The 17,299-nt window shown below is 36.2% G+C and overlaps 1 protein-coding gene across 4 annotated transcripts in view; it reads left to right on the top strand.

The window, feature by feature from the left end:
- Positions 1 to 17,299, top strand: part of LOC145688404 (metal cation symporter ZIP14-like) — a 511,696-nt gene that overhangs the window by 416,161 nt on the left and 78,236 nt on the right. For all 4 annotated transcript variants that reach the window (XM_081762589.1, XM_081762588.1, XM_081762587.1 and 1 more), the window contains one exon: positions 873 to 1,071. In XM_081762589.1, coding sequence (XP_081618715.1) covers positions 873 to 1,071 — 199 coding nt within the window. The remainder of the gene's footprint in view (positions 1 to 872; positions 1,072 to 17,299) is intronic.

The following is a 17,299-nucleotide window of genomic DNA, read 5'->3' as shown; positions in this document are numbered from 1 at the left end:
AAAATAACGTGAAAATGTAAAGCAAAATAAATCACTAATACGAAACAAACCAGTACGCCAATAGTCGCGCGATCTACAATAGTAGAACACGAATGAAATCATGGAACAAATCGGAGAAGTTGCAAGTATAAGGGCTGAAAATAGACTGGAATGTACAAAAGGCTTTCGGAGAAAGGTACATAACCGCTCAAGGTCGAGCGTGATGGCAATTGTTCAGGATTTCAAAAATAAAACCCCTGTTCTACAATAGTAGAACGCGCGACCACTGCAGTGTTAACTAATTGTTCTAGATAGAAGTTAAAGGAAGGAGAATATTTCACATGATTATAAGAATTGATATTGCAGATATTCTGTACAACCTCAGCTGCAACGGATTCAATAACTGGTCATTGCTGGGCTCCCCTGATACAAACTACAAACTTAAATATTCTATGGAACATGGTATCATTTGTTATCTGTGTGTAGAGTTTATACAATATTATTTGCATAGACGCAATTGTAGAAAAAAATATTTTTAAGGACTAGTGCCGTTCAGGATGTATGCCGTTTAGAACTTCTGCCATTTGTTGTAATAAAATTCATTCTACACACTTGTTGTATAATTCAGAACTGATTGCTCATATTTGTAGTGGATTGTTTGTAAGTGAATCAAATTATAAAGTTATTTTATGAATCACCTTTCAGTAAGCATAACCAGCTATAACCTAGAAATTGCTGAAAGAAGATAATTTTTCAAATTTTAGTCGAAAACACAGGAATTTCACAGTAATACACTGTCGAAGCATACTTGTGGACCTCCGCTATAAACTATGGAAGTTGATTCTATGAAAACAATGATCACCAATCATATATTTTATTATTTAATTTTACAGAAATCTCATAACCACACTCATCACGCTGACAAATTAAAGAATGGTTCTATTGCAACTGTTGCGTGGATGGTTATCTTTGGAGATGGTCTTCACAACTTTGTCGACGGAATGTCAATTGGTGCAGGATTCAGTGACAGCTTACTGACAGGAGTTAGTATAAGCATCGCGATAGCTTGTGAGGAATTTCCCCATGAACTAGGTAAGAGCTTTACAAAATTACTAATGTAATAAACCCAAGGAATGTAATAGTAATTAACTCAGTTCGCTTTCTTTCTAATGTCGGAAATTAATTTACGAAATAAATTGTATACGAATAACCAAGTATTGCCAGCTGGGAACAATATTTTCAATTTGACCTGTTTTGCCACACAAACATAAAGTATTTCAAAATAGTTTCAAATATAAACCCTTTGACTTGAATCGTTTTTCCTAACAGTGTTCATAATTTTAATCTAACCTGACATAATATTACATAACAATTTTCAGAACTAAAGGAACATCCCTATCAAAAAATATAAAATAAAATAAAATAAAATAAAATAAAATAAAATAAAATAAATAAATCTAGCTACGCAAACGCTTGCACTCGTCTGGAATAGCATTACTTGGTCCTAGATTCAAAAATAAAATAAAATAATATATCAATTTCTCACAATTCTCAAAATTGTTATCAGCTCAAACCTAAAACGAATATATTCTAAACAAAGTTTTCATTATCAAAAAAGGGGTATAGCTCAAGCTGCCAAATCAAAAGGTCTACCAGTCCCTATTACCCATTTTCATTTCCTAAGGTATGTACTGTACATTCCAAGGAGTACACCTCAATTTGTCAAATTGAAGAGGTTTAAAATTGACGCGTTGGACACAAAAGTGGCCTGCCTGTCACTCTTTTTAAAGTTATACCCATACTGACGACAAAGTGTTTATTTTGAATACAAACCTGACCCAAGTAAAAGTTAACTTATTTCCTTTCATTTCAATCAAAGTTTCTTTTTGCATTGAGCTAATTTATCTTCTGTTATGTGCAATACCGTAGTGATCCAATTCAAATTATTGTGTTGGCCCGCTTTTGTGCACAACACGTCAATTGTACTCATCCTAAATAAGACGACCTTTCAAATGTGAGAGGTATCTATAACTTATATATGTCATTCCATATCATATTGCCTTTCTGGAAAAAAACCTAGGTCAGTTTTTCCACCAGGTACCCTTGGGTCCTTCCGAAGAGCCCCGAAAATAAGATGTCTTTCTGGTGCATTATTTCCATGAAATAAAGATTGTTCCCTTTCCAAATTTAACTTCGAACACTGACCTGCAAAATTAAAGTATGGAGCAAGTCACATTTTTCCCTCACGATTTTCTCAAAAATTACTCGGACAATTTTATTGATAATTCATAAATGAGTATTTCATCAATAACCCTATATTTTAGTATAAGACATTTCTATGAAAAACAATTACAACGGATAGTTTATTTTGGGGGTCAAGCTTATTTCCCCGACAATTTTCTCGGACGACAGGCGATTTTGTTCAAATTTCGCAAATAAATATTTCATTAATAACCCAAGTATATCTTAACTCATTGTTCGAAACAATTCACAAGAGGTAAGTTACTCCTGACGTGTTCTTTTTGAACGACTTTCTCAAAAATGACATTTGATTTTTTTTCATATTTTATAAACAATTATTGCATTAATTGCTCTATTATATGTCTAATGAAAATGTGTTCAAAGTGTGAGTTAGTTTTGTAGTGTGGATTTTCTTCAATCGATTCGTATTATCCAAATACACACTTCAGTAACAACTGTGGCCTAACACAGTTAAGAAATTGAATTGAAAAAGTTTAGTGCGGTGGCCCTGTAATTGAATATTTTTTGGTAAACTCCCTAGCTTTTTGTGGTAAACTCAGGCTTTTCTTTTTCGAGCGACAAAAAAAAAGAAGAAAATATGGTGATTTTGAAAATAGTATACCAAATTCAGATTTCAACGGATTTACATACTTCATGGCATCTACATGCCGATAATGTGATTTTTCGATACCCGTCCTTCCGGTACGTCTGTTCGGTACACTTTTCTGTGCACACACCTAGAGGCCATACTGTTCAACGTATCTACACCAGATTTTAAACTTAGAGTTTAAATAGTATTCCTACAGGATATTTTCGAATTTCTTTTCCTATCGCCTAAAATAAGTGTTGTTTACTAACAGCCGAAAATCGAAAAAAAGCTATTTTCTCCAAAATGGTTTTAACAATTTTGTTTATTTTTCATTAATCAATATTTAATTAACAACCCTATATTGCAGTATCAGATATTTCTCTTGGAAAAAAATACTAGGGGTAGTTTATTCTTGGAGGTGACTTTTTCTCGACGATTTTCTCAGAAAAGACACAGGCAAATTTTGTACACACTTCATAAATAAATATTTAACCTTGCAACATGGTATAAGTCAATTGACCTGAAAAATATATGAGTTGTAGTTTATTCTTGGAGTTGTATTTATTCCCAGTGAGTTTCTCAAACACGGCCAGTTGGCAACCCTGTATCTTGACAACGAAGCTGAATTCGAAAACTGCAAGAGGACCATTTGTCTCCCTTTGATGTCATGAATCATCTCCCAAAGTTTGTGGACATCTTTCAGGTTCACCCTTAATGAAGCTTCTTTTCGAAAAGTTAACTATTAACTTTAGGTATTATTTATCTTTTTTAAATCAGAAATGCCGTTATTAATTTTAAGGCAGAGAGCTACTTTTGAGAGAAAAATCTTGAAAAAAAAAAATAAAACTTAGACTTTTGTTTTCGAGACATTCCATATAAGACGAGACATTTTAAAAGCTATCTCGTGTCCAAAACATTTGTCATATCTTATTTTAGATGTCACAAAGCGCGTCTCGTCTCTTTCTCGAGACATGTCTCTTCTCCTGCTTATTCGTTAACACTTGGGACAGGATTATCTTTCTACTCAAAGCATTGTTTTTATAATGGTTGCATATTTATGATAATTGCCGTCAACATAAATTACAGTCCTTTCAGTTGAATTAATTGTTTATTATTATTATTATTATTATTATTATTATTATTATTATTATTGAAATTAAAATTAAATGGAATATCTAGTTTAACGTTGCACGATTATGCACCTACGCTAAGGGAGAATGGTGATGAATGAAATGGTGAAATGAAGAAAGTGGGAGGAAAATGGAAAATCCCAAGAAAACCCATACCCATGCACATGGTATTTGTCCACCTCAAATTTCACTTGGCGCGAAGTGGAATCGAGCCACGGACCCCATGCACCAAAGGTGAATGCTGTATTATTATTATTATTATTATTATTATTATTATTATTATTATTATTATTATTATTAATAATAATAATAATAATAATAATAGAGCATATAATAATAATAATAATAATAATAATAATAATAATTGAAGCAAGCTTAACGAGTTTCAACCATCCGACTCAACCAACATTTGGTTGCCTGTTCGTTCGTCTGCTCCATGACAACTTCTCAAAAAAGACATTTCGTTTTAATGAAACCAGTAAGTGCCTTCTTTTAGCTTTGCGAAGTAACTATTGCTTGGAATTTGAATCTGCAAAATATAAGAGGTAAAATTAACCAAATGGTGCAAGTTTCCACTCATGTATACAAAACAATTTTGCAATATCAGCTATGTGAATCTTGTCCAATAAAGAAGCCGAAACCCCTACACCGAAGAGCCGAGATTTGATCATTTTCCACACGGACTGAAATTCTCATTTGAAGCCAAGACTTTAATATGAAGCCAATAATTTGTTTAAAATAGACGAAAAATTCGAAAGTTATAATATTTTATTATAACATTTTAATATTTTTCCCTTTTCTCATAAGGGGGCCGTATTAACCTACAGTGAAAACCCCCACGAGATTTGATCATTGACCACTCGGACTGAAATACTCACTTGAAACCAAAACTTTAATATGAAGCCAAAAATTAAACCTTTACATCAATTTAAACTGACTGGGTTCCGGTTCACCCCACTATTATGTTTAGTTTAGTTAAATGGTAATTTCTGACAGCTTCACATCATCAAAACAATCTTTCACTCCCCCCCCCCCCCCAGGAGTTCGTGTTGGATCCTCCACTGAAATCAATAGACACTTTTCCTATTATTTTTGCCACCTTTGATTGTGTAGGGGCTCCCTCGTACAAGTAAAGAAATGGATATTACAATCAAGGGGCGCTATATATTAGGTATTTATTTAGTTACATACCTCTAACCGCACAGGGCCATCTTTGGTAAAATAAAAAAAAAATGCTACGTGATATTCCAATCATGAAAGGGCAGAGAATCTGTAAATATATTTCTTATTCATTTTGTCTGCCCTGCTTATCAGAAATTATTTTCTGCTGGAAGGGTACTGAAATGAGAGGGGCAAAATAAAACGTCGTACCCTCTCATACATGGTTGCTCATATAATTACTAAAGAAATCATTTTAAACTAAGATATCTAAGATTTAAACTAAGAAACTAAGATATCCTTACATTATGTAAGGATGGCATATTCAGGATTATTATTAGTATTATTATTATTATTATTATTATTATATGAATATTTTTGGAGCACCGAAATTTTGTGAGACGAACAATGGTATATAGAGGTTTAAGATGGGTGGCCATAGGAAAGGAGAAAACAGAATTTTTTTTCTGTCTGACTCTCTAACGTAAAGATTATGTGCTGAAGATAAGAAGTATCATCATTCTACAATAGGTTGCTTTTACATAGAATATCAGTTACTTGAGTTTTTCTCCTTCAGGCTATTTGGTTTGGGATACAAAACCTCGCGGCGACAACCTCACGGACCAAAACCTCGCCTGGCCAAAACCTCGCGGCCCAAAATCCCGCCGGGCCAAAACCTCGCTTGACCAAAACCTCGCCGCCCAAAACCTCGCGTGACAAAATCTTGCCTGGCCAAAACCTCGCCACCCAAACTGTCGCGGGGCCAAAACCTCGCCTGGCCAAAACTTCGCCACCCAAAACCTCGCGGGCCAAAATCTCGCTGGGCCAAACCCTCGCCGCCCAAAACCTCGCGGGACAAAATCTCGCCTGGCCAAATCCTCGCCCGCCCAAAACATCGCGGGCCAAAATCTCGCGGGGCCAAAACCTTGCCACCCAAAACCTCGCGGGCCAAAATCTCGCCGGGCCAAAACCTCGCCTTGCCAAAACCTCGTCTTCCAAAACCTCGCGCCCCAAAATATCGCCATACCCAAAATCTCGCCTGACCAAAATGTAAATGTTCCAACAGATGATAAGGATGATGGTATAAAAGACGCTGTTTCAGAAGAAGTATCACGGGTATTTGACCAAGTCCCGCGGTATTATATGAAAATTCTATTTCTGTATTAGAGGATTTCAATGCGAAAGTAGGGCGACAGGATGTTTTAAACTGGTTATAGGGAAAGAAAGTCTGCATAAGAAAAGTAATGGCAACTAACGGGGTTAGTTTAATGAACTTTGGAACTTCCAAAAACTTAAAATTTTAACAAAAATCTAATAATATTTATGAAAGTATGAAATAATATATGAGTTTTTACGACGTCCCTTGATTATGTCCTGTAAGTTAGAGGAGACGTAGATGACCAGGATGAAGGAAATGATCGAACAAAGAAAGTGGTAGGAAACGGAAATAACCCGAGAAAGCCCACGCACACAATGTTTTGTATCTTTTTCTTCTTCTTCTTCTTCTTCTTCTTCTTATTATTATTATTATTATTATTATTATTATTATTATTATTATTATTATTATTATTATTATTATTATTATTTGTAATGTGGAATTGCATATTAAGAAACTCATTGGGTAACTTTTAAAGAAAAGTTTCATTCGCGGCGAGGTTTTGGCAACGCGAGGTTTTGGCCACGCGAGGTTTTGGCCGGCGAGATTTTGGGCGGCGATGTTACGGCCGCGAGATTTTGTCCGTATCTCGGGTTACTTACCTCATGTGGTAAATTCAAAACAATTTCAATTTAAGACAAATACATTGTAAAACTTTTCCGTGATTAAATATATATAGGGAAAATTAAACATTTAATAGGGAAATCTGTTATCAAAATGTAGAAAAAAGTAGATAGAAGACTATCTAGTGATAAAGATTGTGAAACTTTATAGAATTCTCCAAATTAGAATTAACATTTACTGGGAAACATTCGTTATGCGCCAGCGAGCATATAATGAGCAGTAAGCACAGGGGAAATAATTACGAAACTGTTTGCAAACAAAATTAGGGACGCTAATGCAAGTACGACAACGATATTTTTTTTCTCTTTTTGGTATCGTCATGAATTTTACACATATATTACAATTTGATTCTTTACCACATAGAAAATAAATTAAATAACCATAGTAATAAAAATGACAGCGATACTTCCATGAGGTTCAAACCCACTACATTCGGCATAAAGACTCGTTGCTATAACAAACTGAGCTATTTTTGTTTTCTTAAGTAAACTGATCCTGTTCCGGTAAAGACGATTTTTCATTACGGTCGCGCTACTAATTCGTCCTTTTCCATAGATAATTTCCACTTTTTGCTCTATCTTTACGTTAATACTTGACATAGATTTATATATTTGGAGTTTGCAGATAATGCACATAATAAAACATATTAGAAGTATTTCGTTAAAAGTTTGTTTGTAGATTTAATCCACATTTCTCTCAATGACACAGATGTCGCTGCTTCGTGTTGAACTGCATAATTCCCTGGCGTTCTTGAAAATTTCCCACTTTAGCAGAGTTGGTAATTCTCGAGATTTATGTCGATTTAATGTCTTTTTGCTTCTAATTTATTTATTTTAAGCTAATATCTAACACAAATATTAAAAAACGTATTTGTTAGTAACCTGTCCTGCTTGGGAAATCTTCCGAAATTTCGAACGTGTAAAGAAAACGGGGATATTTTCAAAAAACTTCGAAATAAAGAGATGCGTCATTTATTTTGCTCATAGTAGTACTATCTGTCAGGAAAATAAATGTACATCTGTTTTTTGAGTCTGGTATTCCTGCGCTCCAGCCTTGGAGAATATGAGAATTAAATGAATCAAATGTTTACCGAGGGGCAAGAATGAAAGCCTAATCTGAATAAGACATTGTATAGGGGCACAAGCTGTGAATACGAATAGTGCATAGTGTAAATAGAGAACGACACCAAAATAGAAAGCACAAAACAGCTGCTAAACGGAGAGAAAAGAGTAAAAGTTGTCGAAGTGGGAACATAAAATACAAATACCAGCAAATATACCAACAACTAAACGTTTACCACGCAATGATCTTGGTATAGTGGTTAAGGTGCTGAATTACAAATGCAAGGGACGTCAGTTCGAATCCCCCGCAAGGAATTTTTTTTAAAGTTTTGTTAATAATGCATACATCACATGAGAGATGGTAAAATAATTATTTAATCTTTCGTAGCAATTATTATTGGCAATGTTCATTACTGATAATATTTTTGTCATTGCGTATTGTTTTTATTCTTGTCTTCATGTCGAAAGAGAAGAATATTAGAACAAATGCAATCAAAATTCCTCTTATTTTGAATGTAAACGTCATTTACAATTTGTAAAGAATAAAAATTGAACGTTCGGGAATAAACTGCAAAAAATAAAAAAATGGAAGTGGAGGGGTTCGAACCCATATTCATTGTCATTCTATGTATAATCACTACATGCCTTAAACCTCTCGACTACAATTTCTACGTTGAGTACTGCGAGCCTTCTGTTTAGGTTAGGTTAGTCAATACGTTTTTCAGAGAGGTCCGGTTTAACTCTGACGCAGCACGCGTGCGAGAAGAGAGAAGGTGTGAAAAAGTGAAGTAATGAGTAAGAGATAAAGATAAATAGAGAGAGAAGAAAGGGAAACAAAGACATGATAAAGAAAGACATGAAGAGAGAAAGACGAATGAAGACATGCACCCTATATTCACATTATGGTAAAGAATGCACACAGTGTTTACTCGGATTTTTGTCACTGATCGCCAATATCAAAATTATTTCCACATCTTCAACTTATTTGTAATAAGGAAAGAAAAACATCCGTATAAACTTGAGTATAATGGGAGCAGTATAGAAATTGGATAATTTATATTTTACTCAGCGTAGAAATCGTAGTCAAGGGATTAAGGCATGTGATTATTGTATTCTTAATGACCATGAGTATGGATTCGACCTGCACCACTTTACGTTTTGCAGCTACGTCGGAACGTTCAATTTTTGCTCTTTACTAATTGCGAATGGCGTTTATATGCAAAATAAGATTAATTATGGTGGCATTTGTTCTGATATTCTTCTCTTTCGAAATGAAGACAAGAATAAAAGCAATAAGCAAAGACAAAAAGTATTATTAGTACTAAACATTAACAATAATAATTGCTAAGAAACACTAAAACAAACAGCTGAGCTTCTAACGACGGAACTTACAGTTGTGGTCAAACTATATTAAGAATCACTGTGTTGAATAGTCCCCAATGGACTCGAAACAATGTCCACTCGCACGAATACGTAAGTAGTTCTTTGAGGTTAAAACTATACTGTGAAGGTGAATATTTATTACTACTACTACTATTATTATTATTATTATTATTATTATTATTATTATTATTATTATTATTATTATTATTATTATTATAAGCGTACTTTTGAATATGCACGGCGAAATTACTGTATAATATGTTATTATTTCTGTAATTTTCCTGCATTGCATGTTATTTAGTTTGTCTCCAGGTCATCGAATAAATGACTTTCGGCATGCACTTTGGTGGAAATGTTATTGCAGGAAGAACATTACCGGCTCGCTCCAAACATCAGGGCTGAACTTACTAATATTTAGTTTATTGTTTCCTGAGGGAAGATAGTGTAGGGGTAACATGGTGGACTTATAATACAGCTGGTGGAGTAATACAGCTAATCAACGTAGGTTCAAGTTCTTTTCAACTCAAAGATTTTTTTACAAAGCGGTCATGCAGAATCGAAGAGTGACTTCTCATACTAAACGAGCAATCCTTAAGAGGGAGGAATCACACACCTGTATCACGGAGATGATTTAAGAATGTAGTTTGGGAAAGGACAAATAACACTTACAGGAAATGCCAGTGCCGTTCGAAACTTCACTGATCTCAAGTATCCTCTTTTCATGTTATTGGTCTTAGAAAGGATCACTTCACCATTTGTTGAAAACGCATTTTCCGTAGAGTAAACTGCGGAGTATCGGTACCATCAGGGGACGGATTTTAAGTTTGGGTAGGCCTGCTCCCTCACTTATGGATACATATAAACATTTGATTGATTAATGACAGGAGGAAATAAATTTCACATCACTGGTTGATGCTATTTGCTAAATAATTATCTACCATAATATAAAAAGTTGAAAATACATGGTTTGTCCGGAAAGTAATAGGACTGATTTTATTCCGCCATGACTGTACTTCGGAGCGTACGCGAACCGACTGGATCCGCTAGAGGGCGTTCCTAGCTAAAGAACGAGCGGCTGGTCAGTTGTCTCCGAACACACGGAGAGTCAGAACAGGCTTTTTCGCGCGACGTGTTTCTGTGAGTGGTGCAAGCCGAAAATGCAGCGTTCGTTAGAGCAGAGGTACGCGATTAAATTCTGTGTTAAACTCGGTAAATCTGAGACAGAGACGTTTGATATGATCAAGCAGGCATACCCAGATGATGATTTAGCAAGAAGTGGTGTGTTTCGGTGGCACAAGGTCTTTTCGGAGGGCCGGGAAGAGGTCGCCGATGAAGACCGTGCTGGAAGACCTTCGACTTCGACAAACACCGACAATGTGACTCGTGTGTGCGAAGTTTTGAACTTAGACCTTCGACTAAGTATTCGTTTAATTGCCCAGATGTTAAATTTACCAAAAACTGTGGTTCATGAAATTGTGACGGAGCATTTGAACATGCGCAAGGTGTGCGCGAAGATTGTCCCAAAAGTGCTCACTGAAGACCAGAAATTGCGGCGAGTGGAATTGTGCCAAGAAAATTTGAACATGTGTGAAAGTGACCCCCAATTTTTGAATAACGTAATCACAGGTGATGAATCATGGATCTTTGAGTATGATCCCGAGACAAAGAGGCAATCTTCTGAGTGGCACACACCGGCGTCTCCTCGCCCAAAAAAGGGAAGAATGAGCAAATCCAAAGTGAAAACGATGCTCATTGTTTTTTTGACATCAAAGGCATCGTCCACCATGATTTTTTTCCTCCTGGTAAAACCGTCAACGCCAAGTTTTACGTGGAAGTGCTCAAGAGACTCAAACGAAGGGTCAATCGGGTCCGACCAGACATCGGAGCCGACTGGAAGCTGCACCACGACAAGGCCCCGGCTCACACCGCCTTTCTTGTGAACAGATACCTGACCAAGGCCGGCATCCCAACGCTTTTGCAGCCGCCCTACAGCCCAGATGTGGCCCCCGGACTTCTTTTTGTTTCCTCGCCTGAAACGCCCGATGAAAGGCAAGCATTTTGAGACGACAGACGGGATCCAAGCAGCTTGCACCGCGGCTCTCAAGGCTATTCCAGAGAATGACTTCCGTGACGCCTTCAATGATTGGAAATCGCGCTGGCAGCGCTACATCGACGCAGAAGGAGCCTATTTTGATTTTTTTTAAAGAATTGTAACGATTGGCTCAATATATTTTTTTTAAATCGACTCAGTCCTATTACTTTCCGGACATACCATGCATATTTACTCTTTATAGTATCTTTTTGCGTTTAAAACTTTATCTAAATTTTTGGGTAGGCCCGTGACTACCCTCTAAAGTCACCACTGGGTATCATGCTGGACTTCCAGTAAGAAAACCTCGGTTCGATTCCACACCAGGTAACATCTTTATTCGCATAAAATAATGGCTGTACGGTAGGTGAATGATCAATTTTCTTTGCTCAAAGTTCTCCATCTAGAGATGAGATGCAAGAATAATGTTTCGTGACAGACATAAGTCTTTGACCAGGTAATGGCGACTGCTTTGAAACAAATGGAGAGTATGAGAAGTAAATTTGTTATATCTGTAGTTTCGTGCGGAGAAGGATTAAACTTCTGAACTAAAGGTTTAAGAACAACTCAAATTATTAATATAAACTTTGCCGAAGATTATTCACTTATATCATCATAAAAGAAATTCGAAAGATGTTTTGAATGGAAGAAATATAACATACAACTTTGCAAGCGAAGGCAAAGAAACCAAACGTAACTAGTCCAAAGACGAATCGTTTACCGCGCTGTGATCTCGGTTCAGTGGTCAAGGCGCTTGACCAGTAATTTGGAGGGTCACGGTCCGAATCCACGTTGGGCATTTTTTTGCTTTAGGTTTTTTGATGTCGATTGATCGGCGATGACATGTGCTTTATTATATTCAGATATTTGTATATTCAGATGTTTCAATACTTGAACTATCAAATTTTCAAGAATAATAATAGTAATAATAATAAACTAATAAAAATTATTATTTTCTCGTACAAGATAAAAGCTAGGAGCTTACTAAAGTTCACGTCATACCATCACAAGCAGAAACGTGATATTTGGAAAGTATATTTCGGTTTTGTTTAATGTTGCCGACGAGAAGAGGAATTTCTCGTCTCGTTTCTAAAACAAACAAAATAACATGGAAGTTAACATTTTATATTCGAGACGGACAAGGTTAACTGAAATTATCGTCTCACTTTGGACAATAGAACCGAAACGAGACGAAAAGAATCGTAAACTTTTCTTGTCTTGTCTCGATACTCGAAATAGTGTATGTCCATTCTTTAAGTAACAATTGCTCTGTAGACTGAATCTTATAAGCTATTTTCTTACTTTGTATTTTAGAGCTCATTCAATTATGGTCTGTGTAAGTATTTTTGTAGTAAAGCTTTTACAATTACCTCTGCATATCCTAAAAATTAGATTATTATATGCCTTACTGTTGCGTGATATTCAGTTATTTTTATTACAGTTATTTTCCTTAAGACATACAGTAGAATACTTTCTACATAAAACTTTAGTGGAACTCTTTAGTTTAAAATTCTAGTAGTTGCAAAGGTGTGTCTTGAAGGTACGGAACCCCTTCCCTGAAATCTCTACTTTTAAGTACGTTTTGTGAAATTTTAGGGCAACTTTAAAACTTTTAATACCATTATTATTATTATTATTATTATTATTATTATTATTATTATTATTATTATTATTATTATTATTATTATTATTATTATTATTACTGAAGTGTTGTGAATGTAATGGTTCACCCTGTTCCACCAAGCTCCTGCCTAGTATGCGTTGTGCTGGACAAACACCGTGTGTAACTTTTCTCCGGGTTCCGCTTCCTCCCACCTTCTTGATTCCAAAATTTCTTTCATTCTCACCATCGATGTCTTCTGTCTCTTAGCCGGCATAACCATTACTTAAAAACAAATTTTCTTAGGGCTCTTGTGAGTTCAGTAGCCTACTTTATACATGAAATTTGCCTGGAAACATTCCGTTTAAAATTTAGCTAGTTGTAGGAACTATGCAGAGGACATGTCCTGATGATCCTGACACTTCTCTCCAATCCCCATAATTTTGTAACTTTTCCCTAACGCTATGGGGGATTTTACAGATTTTAATGCAGTATGTCCTCATACGGAATTTATCTTCTATATTATTGTTATTATTGTTATTATTACTGAATATTTGAGACCTCAATATTACGTCCTATTAAAATGCAAATAAGCAAACTGAAGTTAAGAAAAATGAAAAGAATTTTTTTGACCCTCTATTAGGATGAATTGCCTTATAAAGATACTTTGGAAGGAAAAAGAAGGGGAAAAAGGTGTCAGCTCCTGAACAATACGACAATCGAACTTTCGGATGTCTTAACAGAAACTAAGTAGAATCTGTCTTCATCACGATACACAGTAGCGCCCTTTCTGTAGGTAAAAGACTGGATTATGTATGCGTTATATTGATATTTTAAGAAAATATGTATACAAATGTAGAAAAGAATACTTACAATTTACAAATTTTGGTTGAACAGATATATGGAACGTGTCGGAAATGGCAAACGAAAATATTATTATTATTCCTAGTATGTGTGGAAGAACTTAGAAACAATTCCACAATGAAACAGTAACGTTTCAGACATATTTATGACTCATATTTTAAGTGTTCATGAATAGTTTTCGCTAAGTTTTCGGAGATTACGAATCGAGATTGTAGACTGTGGCGTCATGTTGTCAGTATTTTCCCTGTGAAGAAAGTCGTTTCAACTCTAACTTGTAAGAACGAAAGAAATTTACTATTTGTCATGTTAATATACGTCAAAAATTTCAACCTTGGAAATGCTATTTTTTTTAAAAAAATTCTACACAGAGAATCGATCCGCGCACCCCTAAGTTACGAAACGAATGCTCAAGCCACTCCCCTGAGACAGATGTGTTAAGTAAAATTCAAGAAACGCTCGTCTATGTAGCAAATTGAACACTTTAAGGATTCTAGTATTTTATTAACGATGAAACACTGATTTCGGTCATGATAAAATACTATAGTCCAGAGAATTCAAATTTAAATTAAAAATGACTTCCAAACACGCAAGAACATGAAGAAGAAATTAAGAGTAATTCGAATCCTTAGCTGGACCCTGGTGCATCAGGCCACTCTTTTTTCTGATTCACCGAAAATATCTCCGTAACTTATTTCTATTATATTCGTTTTTCCTCGTTTTACAGTTATTTCCGTTAACCCTGAACGACAGGGACACGAAAACAGATACATCGACGACATTTAATATTTCAAAGGCTATCCCACCGGGAACCGAAACTGAGACTCCGCCTACTAAGCTTTCTGATTGGTGGGCTCTCAAGGCAAGGAAGCTTGAGACGGACAACAGCGTGCTCGTGGGTATTCTCAGGACACTCCCACTTTCTCATACCAACAATGCGTACATCATAATTCACATGGTTTAATCATAGTTATCCTCATCTTAACAGGCATAATCGTGGGACATTAAAAGTAAAGATTACATTTTCAAGCTGTTAACCCAAACCAATCCGAACCGAAAACAGTTATATTTTGTTTTGCTCATTAACGTCTTTTCGTAAAAAATATATTGAGAAAAAATATGGGGAATCGTAATTCCATTCAAAAGTGAAACAGTAGACACATAATAACTTAACCTAAAACGAAGCCATTACATATCGTTTGGAACTTTTGTAAAATATATACGGATATTCTGAAAAGTGTCTGTTTTCAAACAAAACTGAACCAAATTACAGTTTGTTTTCTCAAATAAACGGACATATTCTGTTTCAAGTTTGAACCGAACCCAAACCAGTTAACCGAGTCGTGAGTCAGTGAAAATTTGACCCACCACCCACCATCCACCGTGACCAACTCTGACCTACGACCCACTCTGACCCACCACCCACCATGACCCACTCTGACCCACCACACACCATGAACCAGTGACCCACCAATACACATTGTCATCAACTCTGACACTTGATCCACGGCCTCTTCTCTACCGACGAAAGAGTTTACACTTATAATAAAATCAGGTTCTGAAATTCTAACTAATCGGAGTTTGAATTTCTACGGTCAATCGCTCAAGCACCGCTCTGTTACAATAACGATGAATCTGACATTTACTATATAAAATGGCAAAGTGTTTGTAATGGGTAAAATTTGATGAATTTCAATTATCATGGTCTAATTATTTCTTTGTTGAATTATCGATACTTTTTAGTGGAAAAACAAATGATTTTTTTAAAGTCCACCACCACGCCCTGTATCGGTGCTTTCACCAGAGCAAGCAGTTTCGGCGGAGTCAGTATCAAATTTACAACCCAAACATCACAAGATGCGCCACTGGTTGTTGTGCGTCCAGTGTCAGCTAGTGTTTCGCTGTCTGATAATCTTCCGGGGTCGAGTGCCTCCTCTCCAGTACAGGCAGAAGTCATCATTTCTCCTACAGTTCCTCAAGGTGATGTTTCTGATTTTCCTGACCCAGCTTCGCAACAAAAAGGCGAAGTGTGTCAAGGTCATCAACGAGAAAAAAGAATTGAGTTTACTTCTTGATGCAGTTAAAGGAACAGATAAAACACTCACGTTACCCCAGGTCGCAAGTGCATACTATTTCTGATTCGAAACTCACGTAACTGTAGGTGTGCCTGTCCTTGGAATCTTTATTCTAACAGTGCGCATTTGTTTGTGGCAATATTTTGGTTATGTATGTTTTGATGGTTATTTTTATTTTCTGTGTTACGAGACACCAGAGAGCTATATTGCACGAGGGGAAATGGTTGCATCTAGCATTTTCACTCTGGTGCGACGATGACGAATCTTATTTTTGAAGTGAGTATGTTATTTTTGTTAATTATTTCTTGTTTTGTAACGAAATGTCGACGGTAAATTCCTTTACAGTGTTATCTCTTAACATCAATCGTATCAGTTCAGCGTCTAATAAGGCCCTCCTTAAACAATTTATTGAGCACCGTCACCCCGACGTATGTGGCATATTTGAACTAACTTTTTCGTCGTTAGACTTTCTTAGTGATTACCACGCAATAATTGACTGTGAAACATCTACAGGGGTGGCACTTTGGGTACGGAAGGGTCTTACGTATGATAGAGTGCTGATATCTTCCGAGGGGAGGGCCATTCGTTGTTTCATTCAAAATATTTGTTGATTTCTATTGTATGCTCCGTCTGGCTATCTGATGGTACGGGGGAGGGAACAGTTTTATGCGCACACAATCCCGTCTTAATTTTGCCCGGTATTAATCAGTGTATTTTGATAGGTGATTTTAATACGGTAATTAACCCACAAGATTGTGTCACCCTCACCCCTCCATGTTATGCATTGGAGGAGCTTGTGCGAGCTATGCAGCTACATGATGCGATCAGTGTCTCCAACTCGCCGCATGATTTTACCTTCTGTGGTTCGACGACTAAGAGCAGAATCGACCGCGCATACTTAACGGCACCTTTAAGTTCAACAGTGGTCCATTTGCTTACTCTTCCCTTGCCTTTTTCGGACCACTCCGACATTGAAGTGGCATTTAAATTGCCTTTTTTCATAGATGCAGCACGCGATATTTCTTTTTGGAAAATTAATACTGAAGTTATGTCACGAGAGGAAGTGGTGGCTGTGTTTTCTACTCGGTTTGTCTATTGGTGTAATATGAAAAAAAGAAAGAAAGAAAAAAAAGAAAGAAAAAAGAAAGAAAACCCAACTGTCGGGTCATGGTGGAACTCATATTATAAGCCCAAAATCCGTAGTTTTTTTTCAATGGCGCGGTCGAGTCGCGCGTGAAGACGTTCGTCAGTTGCACGAATTTTTTTATAGTGATATTTGTGAGCTTTGGGCTCCATCTGCTTTCCTTTAGCACGTATTAACGATCTAAATTCCGATTGAGACAGATCTACATG

The sequence above is a fragment of the Thermobia domestica genome, chromosome 6 (genome assembly GCF_964235325.1).
Source record: "Thermobia domestica chromosome 6, izTheDome1.hap1.1, whole genome shotgun sequence".
NCBI lineage: Eukaryota > Metazoa > Arthropoda > Insecta > Zygentoma > Lepismatidae > Thermobia > Thermobia domestica.
The sequence above is the reverse complement of the archived record's forward strand: the minus strand, read 5'-3'. Positions and strand labels throughout refer to the sequence as shown.